This window comes from Coturnix japonica, chromosome 18 (assembly GCF_054131305.1).
Source record: "Coturnix japonica strain WE chromosome 18, WE-NBRP24, whole genome shotgun sequence".
NCBI lineage: Eukaryota > Metazoa > Chordata > Aves > Galliformes > Phasianidae > Coturnix > Coturnix japonica.
This window is the reverse complement of record NC_140680.1, coordinates 6,571,562-6,592,296: the sequence shown is the minus strand read 5'-3', so window position 1 is coordinate 6,592,296 and position 20,735 is coordinate 6,571,562. Positions and strand designations below refer to the sequence as shown.

At 36.1% G+C, this 20,735-nt stretch overlaps 1 protein-coding gene across 35 annotated transcripts in view; it reads left to right on the top strand.

The window, feature by feature from the left end:
• Positions 1-20,735, top strand: part of TENM2 (teneurin transmembrane protein 2) — a 1,410,959-nt gene that overhangs the window by 1,134,687 nt on the left and 255,537 nt on the right. For 20 of the 35 annotated variants that reach the window (XM_085518796.1, XM_015875927.3, XM_085518797.1 and 17 more), the window contains one exon: positions 20,172-20,255. The exons of the other annotated variants lie outside the window; for them this stretch is intronic. In XM_085518796.1, the coding sequence (XP_085374922.1) occupies positions 20,172-20,255 (84 nt within the window). The remainder of the gene's footprint in view (positions 1-20,171; positions 20,256-20,735) is intronic. 35 annotated transcript variants of the gene reach the window in all.

Sequence of the window (20,735 nt, the reverse complement as noted above, 5' to 3'; positions counted from 1 at the left end):
TCTGTAATCATCCTGATTCGCTTTGGATGCTACTGCCTGATCCCATTCTCTGCCAATATGTGTAACAACACAATTCTGCATTTGGAGAGGTAGGTGGATTTGGACAGCTCTGTAGCAATTCATGAGGACGCAGAGTAACTGTCCCCAAATGGTTCAGTCTCTAATTAGTGGGCACAGAGCCTTGCCAAGAAATGTATTTTTGGCAGAGCTCCACTTCCACTGGGTGGGTCAGGATTTATCTGGTTATTATTTCTGTATTTCAGATTATTATTGCTGTATGTGATTGATTTAGTTCAATTAAATATAATCCTATAGTTTGTTGTTTGGTATTAGAGTAAATGGAATTAATCTTAGCAGTGATTTATTTTTATTTTTATTTTTTTGCCCGATTTTGGTTTTGTATTTTGTTTGGGGTTTTTAGCCTTGTTTTTGTATTTTAAAATGTTTTGATGAAAGCAGTTATATAGGTAAATTGGAAGCACACCAACTTCTGTAGTTATTTACACTGTTGTAAAATTATTTAAAGAAAATAGTCTAACTGTGCTCTGAACTGGGTGCTTTACAAAAGGCCAAGCGTGCTACCTGGCTCTGAGTAAGGATTGCAGTAAATAAATACAAAAAAGTCTCAGTCTGGTTATTTTTAGCTTAACTATACTTCTTCTTATTTCAGTTCAAGATGAGCTGAGAACTGCAAATAGCCTAAATTAGTCTGTAACATTTATAACTTGTTAGGTTTCCTGCTTTGGAAAACATTCAGGAAAATGATTATATGTGGTATTCATCTAGAGGTTGATGAGTTTGTTATAATTATGAAGGTAGATGTAATGAGATGAAAACATTTCTTCAGCTCTCCAAAGAATTTCTTCTCTCCGTATTGCCACTGGGTTAACTCTTTTCTAGCCAAAGAGTTGCTTAGCATCCACTTCTAGCTTTTCTGGGGAGTTTCCTTAACTCCTCTGTAGGAAATTGATTGGCAGCACTGGTATTAGCATTTATAGGTGATAGCTAATTGAATTTTGTATGCACATGGGTGGGTAATAAAGACCCCTTCACATCTCATTTATTAAGACAAATCTCCAGTGTAATTATCATTTTACCATTATTTAGCGTGCATAATAACTCTTTGTCTGTTGAACGGTGTTCTCATTCCTTCTGAAATATAGACTGAATTGAGTTGTAAGACTATCTCCAATCTTCATCTTGTACACAGTTACAAATTACTCTTCAACAGTTTGGTTTGTGCTTATTTTTATCTTTCAGAAAGTTAATTTTTATTGTTTCAGCTTGAAGTCTTTCAGATAATTCAGGAATTCCTAGACTAACTTCAAATATATGGTAGGCAGTATGAAGCATTTAGCCAAGGAAACAGGGAAATATGCATTCATTCAATGTATTGCTTCCCATACAGGGAGCACTGGTACTGAGGAAGCTGTGAGAATGAGGCTGTGTATATTTACTGTTTAAATGCTTGAAATCAGAGTATGAATAGGTTAGAAATTGCTCTTTTTTTTTTGGTTTTTTTTTTTGATGAATATTTTTGTTTGGATGCTAATACTTTTTAAAACATGTAATAGTGTGAGTTGCACCCTAAAGATCACCCAGGGGCAGGGACATCTTCCATCAGAACATTTTGCGCAGGGCCCCATCCCGCCTGGCCTAGAGCACCTACAGAGATGGGGCATCCACAGCTTCTCTGGGCGCCTGTACCAGTGCCGTGCCACTCTGTACGTAAAAAAATCTGCCAAAAACCCAACCCAGATGTCCCCTCTTTTAGATTATAGCTGGTACTGCTTATCCTTTCACTATACTCCCTGATATCTCCCACATGCTTTATTACTTCTGTCTTTGATTAGTTTTGTCAATCAATATTATATTCCGTGATAAATCTTAGATTCTTTTAGGATTGTTCTCAACTACAGTTTCAAACACTTCAGCCTTGAGACCTTGAATTGCACATTTAATGTCTTTCCCTAAAGACCTTCTTTCACCAAAGATTTCTGTGTAGCTTATCTTTCCTGTGTGCATTTCTGTGTTAGTAATTTGTATGCTTACATACCACTGTCCAAATGTAGTTTGAAGGAGCATCTGTGAGAACTGTTATGCTACTTATTTTCATGTAAGAAAATGTCTAAAGAGATGGATCCGAGACTGGCAAAACTTTCCATCGTTTTGGTTGATGAACTCAAAATGTTTCTTTCTCTTACTGGCCATTTTATGATAACACTTGCATATATACTTCTATAAATCAGGATATATATATATATATACATTGAGGCCCACATCCTTTCTGAATGTGCAGTTTTCATTAATCTTTGCTATAATTAGATTTTTCTGCTTTCCAGTTCTCCATGTGGTTGTTTTTGTTCCCAGTTTTCCATTTATTTTCCCCTTGCTGCTTCTCTACTCTTTGCATTCACTCTAAACTGCTTCCTTATTTTTAAACTGCCTGGACATCATTATTTTAAAGTACAGCAGAAGGTATACCCTTCCTTTCTGTCCCATGCCTACTTTACTGTAGTTTTGGAAAGGTCCCAGTAGACTCGTTTATGGTGGTCGTGATTTTTAAAGGAAGACAGCGGCTGGGTGTATCTTTTTGCTTCTATATATCTCCACAATACCTGTAAAACTGGCAGATTCTGGAGTCTCATGTATGGACTATTCTGGTATGAGCTTCCGTAGGCACAGCATAAATTTCACCCACAATTGCAGGGTGACTTTACTGTCTAATGAGATGTTCAAGAGATCAGTGGAAGAAAGAGTGAGAGTTCTTCTGCAAGGAAGAGTAGGTTCCCTTAACTGCATTCCAAGTTGTTGCTGTTATGTTTTTCTGAAGCTTCCCAAAAATGTCATCTGGAATGGAGTGTTTTACTGTCTTGCTGTAGATATACAGTCATTTTTTACTTTCTGTGCTTCTAGTAATGTCAAGCCTTGATTTGCAGCCTGTTATGGTGCAAAAGACATTTGTGTTGTTCACAATAAGCTGACCTCTCTACCTGATCCAAACTGTTGCTTAAGAAATAAGAAAACCAGAAGGCATTTACAGACATACTAGTCAAATGCTCTGCTAGGTTTTAATGTGTTTTATGAGATTGCCCTTCTTGTGCTAGAACTATTTCTAAATAAAATAAAAAGAATTTTTGCTTTCTTGACTTTCTGACATGCTTTGTATTTGATCTCTGTGTTTGATTGACTTGATTTAAAGTGATGATATGGTATAGAAAAAGGGAGAAAGTAGTTTTTTCTGTACTGACTTAAACAAAAAATGTGTATTTACAGTCATAGAATGAAATGTTGACTCTGAGATAATGCATTTGAAGTACGTGAAAGATTTGCTGACCAACTTTTATGTGCATGTAGCTTAGTATGTGAGTAGGAGCACTGGGAGAAACTTAGCAGTAGCAGAGGTTTTCTCTGCTATTGAGAGTTCAACTGAGGCTCAGCTAGAATATGCAACATTGAGGTTTGGGAACTAGATTCCTTATCTGTGTAGTTGTTGAAAATGAAAGTAATTGCTAATGGTAGTCAATAACACGGGGGTGGGTGTAGCTATGAGAGTATGTTTTGCAGATGTATCCACACCAGTCCAGCTTATTCAGAAGACAAAAGACTGTTTTATCTCCTGATATTACAGCTACTTTAATTTCTTTTTTATTTTACCTAGCGCAACATTTTCTTACAGTCTTAGTTTTTTCTCACTAACTAAAAAATTAAGGATGGAGTCTCAGGCAAAATCAGTTTGTGCACTGGTTTGTATTTCGCCTTGTGAGCAAACTGGTATTACATTTACTTAAGTGATGAGAATGATATGAGTTACCTTTTAGTTTCTGGGTTGATATGTAAAAGATGCGGGTTTTTTGGCAGGTTTTCACTTCAGAAATACCTTTGGTATAACATGGGTTTTGCATTAACGTCACCTTAGTCATTGAAGATCAGGTTTTTAAGTGATTGAAGATATAGATAGCTTAGTTTATGAAATGTATAAGCAGCTAAATGCCATTGGTGTTAATGTTTCTCAGTGTTAGCACAATTACATGGACAGAATGACTTTTTCAAAGCATGTTGAAGAACTGGAGATTAATTTCCTATAAAAAAGCTTGCTGCAAAGCTGTGCTGCAAAAAGCTCATAGTTGATTACTATAATATTTCAGAAATGAATCTATTCTCTACATTTTATTACTATTTTTTTTTCTATTTAATTCTTAAGTCTGTTTCATGCAAACCTTGTAAGTAGGGATTTATAATAGGCTTGCATTTGTATTTGCTGAAATTCTTGGGTTCTGAAATGGCCAGTGCTTTGAATTGAGATTGACTTGTAAGCTTTCCTCTTCCAGTAAGAGTATATCATAAACACTTATTATTTTAAAGGTACTGTACTTTTTTTTGTTAAATGGATTAAATATTTATGTCACTCCGAAAGTATGCCATGGAAACTGAAACAGATACAAAGAGTAAAGTAGTGATATTTGATAGAGCAAATACGCAGCAAGTAGAAACTATTTTCCAAGAGCCATCATCAAATTCTTAGCTACAAAACACTGTTTTTTGTCACAGTTACCAGCATTAGCTGTGCATTTTCAATGGCAATGAACAAGAGCCTTTGTGCTGTGTTCATAAAAGTCCAGTACCATGTCCATACCAGTGGAGTTGACCCACTGTCACCACTGCTGAAACATACCGCCCACCACCTCACTATGTTTATGTCCACTGTTTGGTCTCCAGAAATGTTCCACGAGCATTGATGAGTGTCAATGAGTGCAGTGTTTTATTCAGGGGATAATTCAGTTCCACACTTCTGTTCCATATGTGCTTCCATGTCAGTGCCCCTCTGCTGCCATCTGTCATATGGCAACAAACTGGAGTGAAATGTTGGTGGGAAGGTTCAAGCCCACCATTATCCACTTCTGATGTTGTGGGCCAACATAACAAAAGTGGAGGCATTATAGAGCAGCTCTTATAGCACAGCAGTACAAACTAACAACAGTAATTGAAGCCAATTCATTTAATTTTTTTCTGGAGGATAGTTGGTGGTGACATTGTAGATGGTTTGATTTCAGTAGTAACTGAAATCTGGTAGTTTAGAATGAAGCTTTTAGCTTAAATGTGTCAGCATATTTTTTCTTCTCTATTTTTAACAATTTTTTTTTTTAATTTTTTTTCCCCCAGTGTCGAATATTTAGTATCATGGAAATTTTGCAGGAACTTTAAATGACTGCATAAGAGAAAATAAATGCTGTGAAAACCAGGCCATTTAAATCACCAATAAAAATGAAAATTTCATTGGAGAGTCCTCCTGTCCCTGCCAAAGTGACCTTGGTTGGTGGAAAGATGACTGAGTGCTTTCCTGGCTGTGCCTGACAGCAGTGCGATAGCAGCACATTTGACAAATCGCTCACATTAAAATGGGGGGCACTTTCGGCAGCACTGGCGTCCCTATCCATCAGTCCTGATTACTACACAAACGTCAGCCATGGCACAGAGCGCATTTGTCAGAGAGAGTAAAAAGCAGTTGTTAGTAAGAGCACTACCTGTCATACTAATGGACTTAGGCTTGCTGCATCCTGACTTGCAGGAGCCAGCAGATTTGCAAAATGGCTTGACCAGTACTTTTAGAAAAGACATTCCGTTTGTGGAGTACAATGGGATAATTAAACAGGGACGCTTACTAACTTTGGGAATGGATGATTGAAAAGTTTCTTGAGCTCTTTGGCTATCTGAAGCGTAGTTGAGATTCTGTTGTATGGAATGTTTAATGTGGTAGGGAAATGAAATGAGTCCTGTTAAAATTATTCAAAAATCCTAACACAGGTGAGGATGTATTTTAGTGGAAAATAGATCTACCTTAATTTTCTGCTTGTTTAATTTTGTCAATTAGATTCAGATTTGCTCTTCTTCTTAAGTATTCACTAGATACTATATATTGTATTCATCACTTTATTCCATCTTGGTACACATTAAAATCTGCTTTTTTATTGATAAAAACAGTGGCTTGAGAAGTTGTTTCTGTTAGCATGCCTTGCTCTGCTCTTCTCTGTTTTCTTCTGAGTCGCTGTAACCAGTTGTGGATGTATTTGCATTAACAAATTTAGATTTTGCTTAGTTAGAAAAGAATGTATCTACATATTATTTACTACTGGAATTTCCACACAGCCAAAAACATACCACAGACAGTATTCACGGAACCATTCAGACTTTGCAATAAACTCCTTGAATGTTGATCTTCTAGATCAGTGCAGATCGGGCCATTCTTAACTCTTCTGGAAAGCAGACATATTCATAACATTTTTCTGCCCAAAACATGCTGGTTTGGATAAGAAATAAAATTCCTGGCAGTTTTCTGACTACTCAGAATGAACCCTGAGCAGTCTGTCAGATTCTCAGATCAGCTGGTCAGTCTTAGGAAGTAGATATGAAGTTTGAAACCTGTAGGAATTTTCTGGAGGTTATTTTTCTCTCAAGGCAGCATGAACAATTTGTAAGGCAAATTCTGGCAGGCTGTCATTGAATCTGTTGAAGGTAATGAACTGTGGCAACTGAGTTTTCCAACTAACTCTAATCTTACCAGTGAGCTCCTCTAACAATATTTTCACTGCATTCCACTGCATATTGGAATACAATTACTGGGATATATGAGGAACGATTAATGCTTAATGATTGTTCTGGGGACTGTTAAAGAAGCCCTGAGGTTCATAGATTATAGCATCATTACATCTGAGAAGTTAATAAGGAAGGAGTATTGTCAACAGATGATTTCAGAGGCTTTTAAATAAAGTTCAGTAGTGTAGAAAGGAAGCACAATGATGATAGTCCAACATTTGAATGTTAATGTCAGGTACAGCAGAAAACTAACAGAAACTGGTAAGGAGAACTGATTGCCATGTAAAGTAGTGCAGACACTTGGAAGCTCTTCTCTTATAGTAATGGGAAATGTTTTCAAGTACGAACTGTGAGTTAATGAAGTTGTACTTCGATTGCTGAATCATTTGCTTCAGCGTTTTCTTTATACGTAACTTATTGACTCTTACTTGCACATTTCATCCCAGTCTTACATGTGCTTTATGTATTTGCTTAGTCTGTAAACTGTGAGGAGAGTCTTCCTTTCATGTGTTGTGTGTAAGTATAAGTTGTTAATTGCTTTAAAGTCTTTTTATGGTATAACCAGCAATACTGTTTAAAAACCTGAGTGCTTACATTGATTCAAATGTCAGAACTGGAGAATTTAGCCTTAGCTGATCTTCCTTGCTCTAGATCTATAAATGTGTCTGCTTTTTCAGACTTTTCTATTTATATTAAAATTTCAAGGAGACGGGCAGATATTGAATGTGTCAGAGTTCACTGCTAAAAATCGATATTTTGTAGAGGACAAGTCCTTTGTTCAACATACTGTGTTTTGAACAAACATTAGTGGGATCATAAAAATTTGCACACTTCTGTTTGTACATGGCTTCGATGTTTCCTTGAAGGGAAGATGTTCTTTTTCTTGAATGTCTCATTATTTATTCAGTATATTTCACATTTTCTCTCCTTGCTAGCAGACTCACCTGTTGTAATAAGCTACTTGAAAACAGTAAAACAACCATCTCAGTAGCTGTACTAGTCCAACTCCTCCCTAAGTTTTTATGAAAAGCACAGCTTGCTTGTGCACATCAGTTCAAACAGTGTTCAGAATAGCTCACAAAACATTATTAAAGCAGATGGGAAAAAAAAACAGGAGACATTCCACAGAACAGCGATATTCTCTAATCTATTTATCTACTTATTCTTGGTAGCATTACATTAGTTTGTCATTTCTTACAACAGTATAAATTTATACTTTATGAACATGTGCACAATTGATGAGTTAATTAAGGAAATTAGAAATGCTTTCTTGTATGGTTTGGCCCATCTGATTGGATAACAGGAAGATATTTCCTCAAGGGTGCAAAAAGATAAATGCTCTATTTATCTGTATATAAAAATGTATGTGTATGAAGGAATATTGTCAATAAATGTAAGATTCACTGACAGTTGTGCTCTTTTTTACACTGCTCTTGTACAAGCTTTGTAGTACGTTTTGTTAAAAATAGAGTAGAAGAGGCAAAAAGATCTTCAGACGTGACAATTGCTTAAAGTGATGTTTTCAGTGATGGAAAAGACAGGAGTTCCCTAAGGAAGGAAGAACAGCCTTACGGTTATTTTATTCTCTGTATGTACACATCTGAACAGCTGGAGAGAAGCCTGCTTGAGATGGGAATCATCACTTCTGACAGTGATTGTTTTGCCTTTCATTTACCTCTCTCTGTACTTTTTTAAACTGCTGCTAATTTGCAAGTCTCTTTAATATATTTTTTAATGATTTAGTGTGGATTATTTCTTTTTATTATTTTATTTTCCAGAAGATGTGAGTGAAAAGAGAATATTCTGGACAAGGTGAAATTAAGTTTCAGTGAATATCAACTTCTTAAATATTCAGAATAAATTTGTTTGTCAACACTGATGCGAATTTCAGGAATGTGATAAAATGGGCATTGCTGTGATTAGATATTGCCAGCTTTTCTCCCCTCCCAAAGATCCTCATCTTTGGTACTGCTTTGAGCATGAGCTTTGGTACTGAAATTTTTTAGTGCCTGATTTAATAGCTGATATTGGTAGTTTGCCTTCAGTTCCAGTAAGGTATGAGCTGAGTAGCAACCAGTAAGGCTGACTGCACTAAGATGTTAGAGTGGGGCAGGAGGACTTCAGATTGACTCATCTGAGAGTACGAGTTCTGAAGTGACACGCTTAATCCCCATGAACAGGGGACTTGGCAGTGCCGTTTACATATTCCCTCCTAGTAATCTGAAAAGTAGCCATGACATTGGCTCCAGAGGGAGTTGCTTGGCAGCTTTCCCTGTGTGTATGTGAGAAAGAGAAGAGGGAAGGTGCTGTAATTAGTGACAATAGAATCTGGAGAGGGAATACAGAGGAAAAAGCTGAATTTTATTAAATTAAATGTTTTCATCAATAGCTTAGCAACAAACCACGTGTAACACTGAATAACAGTGTTTTCTGTTAACTGGCAGTTGTTTTCATGGTGGAAAAATAGAAATGGCTTATAAGCTAATTCTACATTAAAAATATATTTGAGAGCTACTGTAGTTACTGGTAGTGATGTTATTGCATGTATATTCAAGTATTGTACTTTTTATTTCTCATTTTTAAATAGAGTTCATTCTGTTAAAGTAATATCTGCACGGCAGGCTATGTATTTCGTGATGATTATTTTGCTTCCCAGCTATATTATGCTCCCCAAAGGCATGCTGTGCTAACCTACAAGTTCACTGTTTATGTCTTGTTTTTTCTGAATAACTAGATGAACTAATAATAACCTGAAAGTGTATCAAAAATGCACTTAGCATGAGGAAGGTAATGATGTCTTTATATTTTACTTGAAAATTTTAATCTGTGAATTAAAGAAGTGGTAGCTAGAATGTAATATTGCAGGAGTTAATGTGAGCTTTTAGTGTGCAGACCAGCTGCACAGCACAGTAGGAGGAAGGTGCTTTGCATCTGCTAGTTGTCTTCCCAGTGCAATAAAGAACTGCAGTTCTCATTCTTCTAAGAAAGTGTGTCGGGTCTTCATCTTGGAAAACAGATCTCCAATGAGATTTCTGTAAGTGAATAATAAATGGAACCAAGTTACTAATTTTCTCTGTGTACTGAAGTGAGACGGCATTGTTTGCATGGTACTAACCTGTGAATGGAGACTGACTCTATTTTGCATGTCCAGAAGGTGTTATTAGGTAGCATAAATGAAGAAATAAGTTAGTAAGCTAAAGTGGTAAACCCCACTGAGTGTTGAAAGCCTGGAATAAGCTTTGGAGTAACTTGGCTTGTAATTGCATAGCATTGCTTATTTGCATGCAAGGACTGGCTTACTTCTAAGGCAGTCCTGTAGTCATTACTTGTGAAGGAGAACATAGTGTACATGGAGTATTGGTGTATCTGAGTTTCTTCTTTACTTTCTAGTATTTTCCATCCAGGCTCAAGTTATTACATTACTATCAAAAGAGACTCCCCAGATTTGTAACAAGTGGTGTCAGTACAAAACCAAAAATGCTTAATACATTTATCTGAAAGTACTGACATGTGATGAAAGCAAGCAAGCTTTTTATTAGCAAATTCCTGAAGTGGTGACTCTTCATGACTTCCTCAAGTGTGCATTCCTCCTCACTTGGTCTATTTATTAACTATTTAAAATAAGGTGGCGCATCATCTGTTTCCTTGTCACTTCAAAATAAACTGGAGGATGTGAGGGAGGGGGATTCCTTTTTTTCTACAGCTTCTTATGCAAACCATATTATTTCTTATGTTTGTTTTTGTTTTTCTGAAACAATTCTTTCTTCTTTTCACTCGAAAACCTAAATGGTAGGAACTATTACAAATAGCATTTATATCACGATGTACTACTGATACGGTGTTTTGAAATGTAGTGCATGTTTGTGGTCTGTGTGTTTGAAGCATACACGTAGTATTTTTTCTTTTCTTTGGAGTAGGTCAGGTTGTTTTTTTGGTTTTTTGTTTTTTGAGTTGAGTGAATTGTGAAGGAGTTATGATCCTTGTTTTTGAACTATGAAATAAAATCTAAATACCACAGTCAGGATTGCCAACTCTGAAGTTTGTAGTCTTTAGGAGGAGAAACACTAAATAATAGGCAGGAATGAATGGCTCCCTGTGCCTTGGGGCAGGGTTCTTTTCAGTGTCTTTTCGTAGTGGTGGTTAAATTACTATAGAACATCCCATCTGGCACATCAGGTTGAAATCCTTTCTCAGAGTACCACATACCTTTGTATGCAGTCCCTTTTAGCTAAAGAAAGAAATTGGATTTGGTTCTTAATTCACTTGCAACAAATCTATGTTGGCTGGGCTGTTCTGTATCTACTTTTCTTACCTTCACAAAATTCATGTTTAGCAATTGCCTCCATGTCATTTTTTATCAGTTAAGCTGACAGATCTATTAATTTCCTCTTCTTCCTCTATCCCTCATTTTGTAAAGGCAGATATTGCTTTCTGTTCCTCTGGGACACTTCATCCTCTGAATGTTCTGAGATGGTCACTAATTGGTTAGATTTTTATCTTCTTCAAGCATCTGGTTGAAAACTGCACAGTCGGTTTTGTTATTCTTAACGGTAACATCTGATATCAAAATACATTATAACCTACTGATACACTTCTAACATATTGTTGTACTCAACTTATAATTACATTATAATGTTTTAAACATAATGTATTGACTTTTTAAAGTAAAAAGCAAAACCAGTGTTTTACAACTTTGCTCCACTTTTTGTCTTGAATATACCATTTCTTTCCGCCGTCATGATTTCTCTCTTATGTTTTATTTTTCATTTCTTATGATCAACAGTGAAAGAAGGAATTGATAACCTTACTCTATTAATAACAGCAACAGTATTGAAAAAGGAAAAATTTGTAATAACATAATATATAAGTTATATTGAAGTTTACAACAAGCAGCATGAATGTATGCCACGTTTTGTTATAGTAGCTGACTTGATTTGGTGTATATGCAACTAGAACACTGAAAGTATTATCTTAAACATGCATTGCATGTATGGAGTACTGTGCTATCCACAGTTCTTTTGTCTGTGCTTCTTGAGATCTACTGTATAAAGTCAAAATAAATTTAATTAGAGGCAAGAAACTTGAGATAAATGTTTTGGGCTGGGTTGGGTGTTGTTTAATATTTTTAAAAGCCAAATGCAGAAGATGAACTCTGAGTTCACTTGTCATTAAAGAAGTTAAGCACACGTTTACCTCTTTGTGTGGGTGTTGTCATTCACTGAAATGAGACTGCTTATACTTTAAAACATTTAGCAAGGCTGTTTGCAACAAGACTTTTGATCCCCTAGTAACTGCATAGTAGTAACTACATATTCCCACTGACTTGGGTTTTGAAAAGGTTTTTTTGTCATGTTCAGAGTAATCATAAATTATCATCAGGCCTTATCCGGAAATTATAGACTGTTCTGTAAATCATTTTTCATGATATTTGCATGGGAAATGTATATGCCACATATTATCATTTTTAGCATCATTCACTATGAATGCTTTTACATTAACTTCTTAATAGAGTTTTAAAAGTCTGTCAGTTTTTGGTAATTGATATAACTGTATCAATTCATGTGTACCCTTATCAATCCAATCCCTATGCTTGCATTCTTCTGTAGTAATACAGTCTGAATATGAAAAATCTCCATGTGATTTTTCTCTCAATTATTTTTTTTTGAGTTCCTCATTTCTGGTAGTAGCAGTCTTGAAGTATCAGTGGCAAGACCAAGACCTGAATAGAATAAACAGATTCTCGAGCACTGATAGGATTTCTGAAGCAGTATGAAGAACATTCTGAAAATGTCTGTTCTTAGCCTGTTGCTCTTTGCTATGTGATTTGATCAACACCACATGTGGTCGCACTGTAAGGTAAAGGACTGAACTGCTATAATTTTTAGCCAATTTTAGCAAACAGCTGGTGTTCTGTAGGGAATTATGGCTTAATATTAACCACTGAATTATTTAAGTCAGAGATCTTAGCGCTAATTTGAGAAGGCTTGTCTCATGCTAAGGAAGTTGTTTCATAGCTTATTTTAAGAAAGAAATTTCTTCATGTTTAAATGTACAAAGGTGCATAGAAAGTAAGGCCTTGGTATATTGTGCTTGTTTGTTTTTTTCTCTTTGTTGCTGTATGTGCCTGGGTAGGAGCACCAGCTCAGCATCAGGATGAATTTTCCAGTACATTGAGAAGCATTAAGCAGCAGAAGAACTCATATAATCATTTTTATACCACTTGTGTCCTACATAGCACTGAATAACACTGATGGTGCAGGAAAGAGAACAGTCTGGTGAATATACTATTCATGCCCTAGGTGACTCTCTGGAAGTTATTGAACTGATGCATACAGACATCACCAGTGTTAGAATCTTCTTGGGCCATTTTTCCTGTTTCTCATTCTGAGCTGTAGCGTATTCTTATGTAAACATTCTGATTTCCATCAATTTGTGATTTATAATTTTATCTAATGTTCCTAGCCAGAGCCTTGTTTTCTGTAATGATTTTGTTATAGCATGGCTAATTGTCTAGAAAGATATTCTTTCATTCATCACTTTGTCTCATTTATGTTAGGGAAACGTAAGAAAAAACACTGTCAGGAAACTGTGTGGTGCAAAAAAGGTCTTCACTCTCATAAAGCAGGTGTGATGTCTTGTACTGTAGCGCGAACCATCAGTTCTTACCGTCCTGCCAAGAGGCACCTGGGTGAGAGAAGAGTACCACTTTTCCTCTAGGATTTCAGTCCCAGATGATAACATTTTAAGTGAGACAATTCACAGTGATACTGAAATGACCACAAAGTTGTATAGGCTTCTGTAAATCCTGTTACATTTTCCTGACAAGGACAGATGTTCAGTGGGGAAGTAACTTGTCAAGCCTACTGAATTTTAGAATCAGGATCATTTGGAAGAGCTCAAATGTCATTCTAAGGAAATAAACAGGAAGATGTGCTACAGAGAAGCAATATAGAATTAAAAATGGCTGAAAGGATATAAATGTAATTAGTGAAACACATTTTCATGACTAGTAAAATTAGCACCCGTTTATACATGTTATATACTTGAACCCTTGTTGACACCCAAGTCTGGGAAAATATATCTGCTAATCAAAACATGTAATTATATCCTATGAAGCTGAAGTAACACACTGAATCTTTGCACTTCGTGGTGTTAATGATTTGGGAAACTCATTTCACCTGATCACCTCAGTTTGTCCTTCCTTGATACATTTCTGTTCCCTAAAATAGTAAGGCCAGAGCCATGCAAAAGCGATTAAATGTTAGATGTGCAGAGGAGTGAACATCACACGGATTACTGGATAGTATTGATATCATTACAGATGAAAGTGTTCTTACCAGTATAAATATCTCTGGTTGTAAAAGAAGTAAAGCAGAATAAATTAAGTATTAACTTGCTGGAAAATTATAATTCCTGCAGACCTTTAGTGTAGTTAGGGAGCTGATAACTTGTTGTTTCCCACTGGCATGACCTGTGGTAGTTGCTTTGAGAGCTGATATCTATATTTAATTGAAGACAATGGTGGTCTAACACTCACTTGCAGAAACAACAGAAAAAGCGTGGCAAGGAGGAAAGAAATAGGAATGTAGAGTTGGGGCCTGTAGAGGAGAAAAATGCTCAGCAAGTTGTAGAATTGTGACAGGTGAATAATTTCAGTGTAGAAAAGCAGCTGTTTTAGTCTTTACTGAAGAATGGCATAGACAGTGAAATGTGTGCTGCCATAGCTGTAGATACAGTTCTCCTTCGTTGTCTGTTTTGTATACGCTGTCGTGTATGCAGAAACTGGAATTGCATGGTGGGGAGGCAAGAAGAGTTTTGGGGGGAATTTGGTGATTCTGTGCAGTAGCACTGTTTTCTTCTATGGTTTAGATGACTTCTATCTATTCACTGGAGACTGTTTCAGGATAAATTGACGACCTGCACTCCATCTTTTTACTCAATCACTTCTATGTACAGAGTGCCAGTAGTATTTTCAGAATAGCACTTATGATAAGGGAAAAAGTAGGCATAAATGGCCTGCTGAGAATCTATTGATACTCCTTGTTCTGTTGATCTGAAGCCTTGCCAACACAGCAACTCAACTGCCCGCTCAGTGAGCAGGTAGAGCTAATCAGAGCATTGCTCTTCCTCAGAGATAAAAATAAGAGTTGATGACTTAAGGATAGAACGAACAGGAGCGAAGGCATCTTGTCATTACTGAATCTTGTTCTCACAGCTGTCTTAACAGAATGCATTTGATAAACTGTGATTGACAAAATATTTGAAAACTGCAGCCTCAAGCTGAATTCATGGAGCATGTGAAAGCAGATAGGCTAAGCAGGAATAGAAGCGGCAATAGCCTTATGAGCACATAGAGCTGTCAATGTGCACATAACTTTTTGAATTTAAAAACAGATCTATAGGGAAGCCTTGAATGTTCTGATATGATTAGAAAGATCATGACTGAAATCAAGCTTTCGTTTGAAGCTAGGTTTTTATGAAATATTTTGCCCGTTTAAATTAGTGTAATTTAATTCAGTGCTGGGGAAGGGTTTAAAAAAAATAAAGAAATCAGATACTAACTGATCTGAACTTCTAGGTCTTTAATGGTCTCCGTAAAATGTTTGTTATTCCATGAGGTTATGGAAATTAATGATGTTAACTGTGCACAAATATTGGGATGATCTCCAAGGGCTCTCTATTATTGTCATTTGGTTGCAAAAATAATCTCTACAGGACACTGCTCGTGTTCCCAACAGCAGAATGCTGTGGTAGTAAGCAGGAGAGTGCAGCAGATCTTTTGCTTTGTAAGTGCTGTCATTAGACTGCAGTACCAGCTGATGCATTTGTTGGTGTTCATGCTACCGCACATTTGCATCTAAATTCCTGTGAAGGAAAGGTAAGAGAGGAAAACAAATTATACTTATTTGCTCTTCAAGTAAGTTCTTGTTAGGAGTAACACTTTGAGAGAGAACATTTGGGAAAAAATGCTTCTGTATTCTCTACAAAGCATTGCATGTCCATTCAGTCTCCATCAGACTTCAAAGGGACATATTCTCAAGATTTTAATGAAAACACAAATCAAGTGGGAATAACTAAAAATACACTGAAAATGAAAAGCAAACTAGTTTTCTCACCACATGAATCGGTGTTTGTAGTTTAAACAGAATATATATTGCAGTGTTTTTCACATCATAAATATTCTTCTGGTACATGCAGAAAGTATTTTCTATGTTTATTTACTTAAAAATGTTCTCCCTTTTGAGTCATTCTGTCTGTCTGATGCTTCCTAACTGTGCACAGCATGAACTTGTAATGTGTTTATGTATGTTTGTCTTCTCCAGGCAGTTATTCTGACTCTTAAATAGACTGCTTGGTTTGTAGAGACCAGGCTGGGTCCTTAAGGCTAGATTCTGTCTGTCAGTGAATGGATGAGTATATCTGCTACCAGTGTATGTATGTATGCAAGAGCAACCGGATACTATGATGTGTAAGGTGAACAGAAGCTGTTGCACAGAAAAGCTGAATTGGTTTGTTCTTCTGAGTGTACTGCTGTCTCCCTCTGCACTTAGTATTTCCATTCATCCAGCAAACTGCATCTTGGCGTTTTTTAAATGAGCTGAAGAAAAGAAGATGTACAGTGAACTGACAGTTATTTGTATGCCAGGGGTTGTCTAGGGTAGTGAAGACAAAGACTGTAAATTTTCATGAAGACTCTCGTGATGCTGAGTGACTGGGAAGAGCAGGTGAAATTCATAATTGATGAGGAAATGTGTTGGGCTCTCAACTGTCCTTATTCAGGAAAGCTATGGTGGCACAAAAGCAGTCCTGCAAAAGAACTGCCACTCAGTATCATAGTAGTCAAATCCAACTCCTTCCTACAACATGCACCATGAACTAAGAGGGAGTTTATGCAAAGAACAAAACAGGAGATGTCATTACTGCCATTGTATAGAGGTATGGGATGTCCATACCTGGAACGTTACCATGTTATGAATTCTCATCCTTCTGTTAGAAGAGCAATGTTATAAAACAGCAGGTGGCATGAGTGAGTGACATGAGTTATGCGTAACATGACATAGCTCCCTTGTGAGGAATGGCCTAGTATTTTAATAATGTTGAGTGTTGAAAACAGTGATTTGTGACAATTGTCTGCACAGGGATGAGTGGCATAGAGAACGTCAATACATAATGATTGTTCAATACTTTTTTTCTTGTATGAGAACTGTGCAACATCAAATTAAACTAACAAATAGCAGTTCATGTATAAACTGCAATGTGCTTCTACAAATTACAAATTAATTGAAAACTCTACCTAGGTTATTTTTCACTACAGAACTTGCTGCAGAAAGAGAACAGAGATCAGTAAGTAAAAGTAGTCCAGAGGTGGCTTAGGCTCATCAATTAATTAACGTAACAATTTAAGTACAAGCAGCAGCTCTTAGCAAGAAAGAGCAAAACTGCATAATGAGGGGATCAGATACTGAATGATACTGAAGTTAGTGCATTGATAACAGTGGTTTTTTTTCTTCTGTAAGACATGATTAATATTTCAAGAGCACTGACTTGATGCTGGACCTCCTTGTTGGAAGAAAGAAGTGGCTGGTGGGACCTTTTGGCTCCACAGGGTGCAGAGTTACTTTCTTCTTGCTGGTCCCACAATATGGTGGTAGGGAAGGAATAGATTTAAGAGCAGTTGCAGCCTTTCCTTGTCTGCATTTCTGTGGAACTGCAAGACAACATCCTGTAGATCTTGTCCAAGTGTCTGGCCAAGTGGAAACCTGTTGGGATGCAAGGGAAACAAAGTGAGTGCTAAATAGTAATGAAATGGAGAAATCAGAGGGTCTGTTTCTGTCCAGGATGATGTGGGAAGTAAATGAATCTGCTGAATACTGTTCGGGGAACAAGGTGCTTGTGTGAGCATTGTATGTGTTTCAGAAGACAGATTTTGGTAATACAGTGTTTGTATTTGTAGCTACGTCAACATTGATTTTGAATTTACACTGAGATGTGATACATTCATCTTGAAAATAATGTATGTAAAGCAGATGTATTTGTGTAGGAGCAAAATAAATTCTGGATGTGGGGGATTTGCATTTTAGAGGATCATGTAAGAAGAAAGTGTGGTGAATTCACAGGGATTTTACTTCTTCCAGCTGTGAAATGTGGTGTATGATAGGGCATAAAATTAACTTAACGATCTAAAGATTTACTTACAAAAGTATTCCTTTTTTAACTTGACAAGACTGGATATTGTAGGTTATATCTATGTCTGATGACTGCAAAATCCATTAGTATCCCTTTGAGATTTTTATTTTATTTTTTTTTTTTTTAATAGAAGACTGTACTAAATCTGAATAATAGCCTAATAAATAGATTAGTTAGAACAATAGTTCTCTTGAGGATGTTGGATTCAGTGTGTAGCTGCTAGAGATAACCCTAAATGCAATTAGGTTTAACTCCCTGCGAGTGTCAGAGCAAGGTAATACCCATGGAGACTTCTCTTCAGATGACACAGTTTTAAAAGTGACTCAACACTGAAGTAATTCTTTCCTTTGGGCACCAGCAGCAATTTTTTATTTTTATTTTTTATTCTTTTTTAACTTTATTGAAGAAACAGAGCTTGAAAACATACTTTTGTGCCATTAGTTTTAGATGTTTCACATGAAAAATAAGGATGGCTCAGCTGCCCTGGTGGGTACAGTTGCCATCCTCATCTGTGCTCTTTGCAATTGTAAGGAATAAATATCAGAAGGTGGCTGCAGGGAGGGGTCAAGAGAAAGTAGCTGATCTGGTCACATGCACAAACTTTTGAAGGATACTGTAATAACATGGCAATCCAGTGTTGATGGATTATTTTTGTTTTATTCCTTCTAGAAACAAATTAAAACAAAAAGCTTGAAAAAAAAATCAGTGCATCAAATATTGTAATATTTGCATATTGTAGTGAGTAATATGGCAGGAACAATTGTTTAATTGTATGTACCACAGAAGAGTGGTGCTCATAGAATGAATTCAGTGCTTTATTTCTTGATAAATTCCTACTTGTATAGTTGTTGACACAAATAGGACCAAATAAGTACAAAAAAGTAAGAAAATAATTTTATTAACATCATCTTGTATTATGTTTGGTGGGAAAAGATACGGTAAAACCAAGATGATGAGTTTATATATGTATTTTTTATAGCTACCAAAGTTTTTGTTTCAATGGTCACTTAACTCCATATTCCACATGTCTGATTCGCTTGCATGTTGTTCATGGTATTTTTTTTTAGTGGACAGTTACTGAATGTCTGCAGTTCTGCATCCTTAGTGTTAAATCAGAAGCGTGCCATCGAAAGTAAAGAGGATGTAATTAGACAGGAGCCAAAACACCTGAAAATGACTTACAGTAGCACTGCATCAAACTTTAATTTCATCAGACATTTAGGTAGTTTAGTAAATGGTATCTGGTTTTTATTCATTGTGGGGATGTAACTTGTCTCTTAACATTACTATTTACTCTGAAAGCCAGCAATATAAAACTCACAGCCAGTGTTCTCTTAGATTATTACTATTGCAGGCAATTTAGGCCACAAACATTTGTGCTCCACTTAAATAGCAAATACACTGCCTTGCACCTTCTTCTATTTTCTAAACCATGCAATACCTTTGGCTTTGCATCAACATTTTTATTTTGTTTTTCTCTTTTTTTTTTCTTTTTTTTTTCTTATAATAAATTACTGTGATATACACACAATGGATTTTAAGTGTTGAGCCTGGTGATTTCTGGCTGCAATCTTGAAGTGTTATCTTATTAAATTTCTAAGCATTTGGACCTGAAATGTATCAAGCTGAAACCTCTTCTAGTGAGGCCTTAAAAGCGGTGATAAATGGGAGCTGAATTAATTATTACGGTTCTTGTCCTTCTCGTTGGTGTCTTGTAAATGCATTAAAAATAGGCTTTATGACAGTTTATTAACTCTGGAAACTCTTGGTTTTTGTTTGTTTGGTTGGTTTTTAATTGTGATGTTAAATAATACTTTTCAATGAATTTTGTGCTTTTCAAGTGGAAGGGGACTCCATAATTTCATCATGTTTCCAAAATTCAGCTGTATTTAAACTAGCTATAAATTTTTTTTTTTTTTTTTTTTTTTTTTTTTTCTTTTAGCAGAAGTAAGATAACTCAAAGCTGAAGTAATGGGATTTTTTGTTTATGAATGTGTTTAAATTTGACTTCCTAAAGCTGGAAGCAATCTTAAATACGTACTGTGCAAAGTGTTTGCAAAATTCTCACAGACTTCTAGTTAACATACTTTATACAGATTTTTCTGCCCCTTTTCATAATGAATGATACTGACAGTGGAACAGTGGGCACATGTACCTCCTGAAAAGCAGCCTTTCACCAGTAGTGCTACTATGCAGTATGTCTCTGTAGGAGTAAGTAATAAAAAGATCAATTTCTCCATCTCTATCTTAGTAAAAATGAGTGGTTTACTTTTAATTATTCGAAGACATATTGGGTGGGAGGAGGTGAACTGTTCTATTTGGTATTACACCAACACTGAAAGGAATAGAGGGGAGCCATCTCTAAAATGTATTTGTTTTATTTCATTTAGATTTTCACACACACCTTTCTGAGAAATTGAAAGACAGACAGACAAGCTGGCAGCAGCTGGCTGAGACAAAGAACTCTCTAATACGTAAGGTTTTTATCTTGCTTAAACTGTATTGCTTGTGAACTTAGATCCTAGTTTAGAATTTGTGGTGTTTGCAGATTTCTTTAGTTCTATTTTCTGCTTTTTATGCATTGTGTGTTTTTGTGTTGTTTTTTTTTTCTTTATTTTCTTCCTGGGTATTTCTATTCTGTTAAATAATAGTCGTTTCTATTTATTTCTCTATTTTTGCATATTGCCTCCCTTACTGAACTAACCTGGGGCAGTTTGGTATTTGGACATCTTCAGTGAGTGGGGAAAGCAGCGGTTTCCCTGTGTTAACATTGCTTCATGGGACTGAGCTTCTTCATAGATGAAAAATGAACTATGATTTGTAAGAGTTGCCAGGTTTGGATACAACAGGCTTGAGTTAAAAACAATACCTTGCCTATATTTGGCAGTATTTTCCACAAGGTCAATTATGTGTGTTTTATCTTGGTGTTTCAAGCTTGCATGTGGTTGACATTA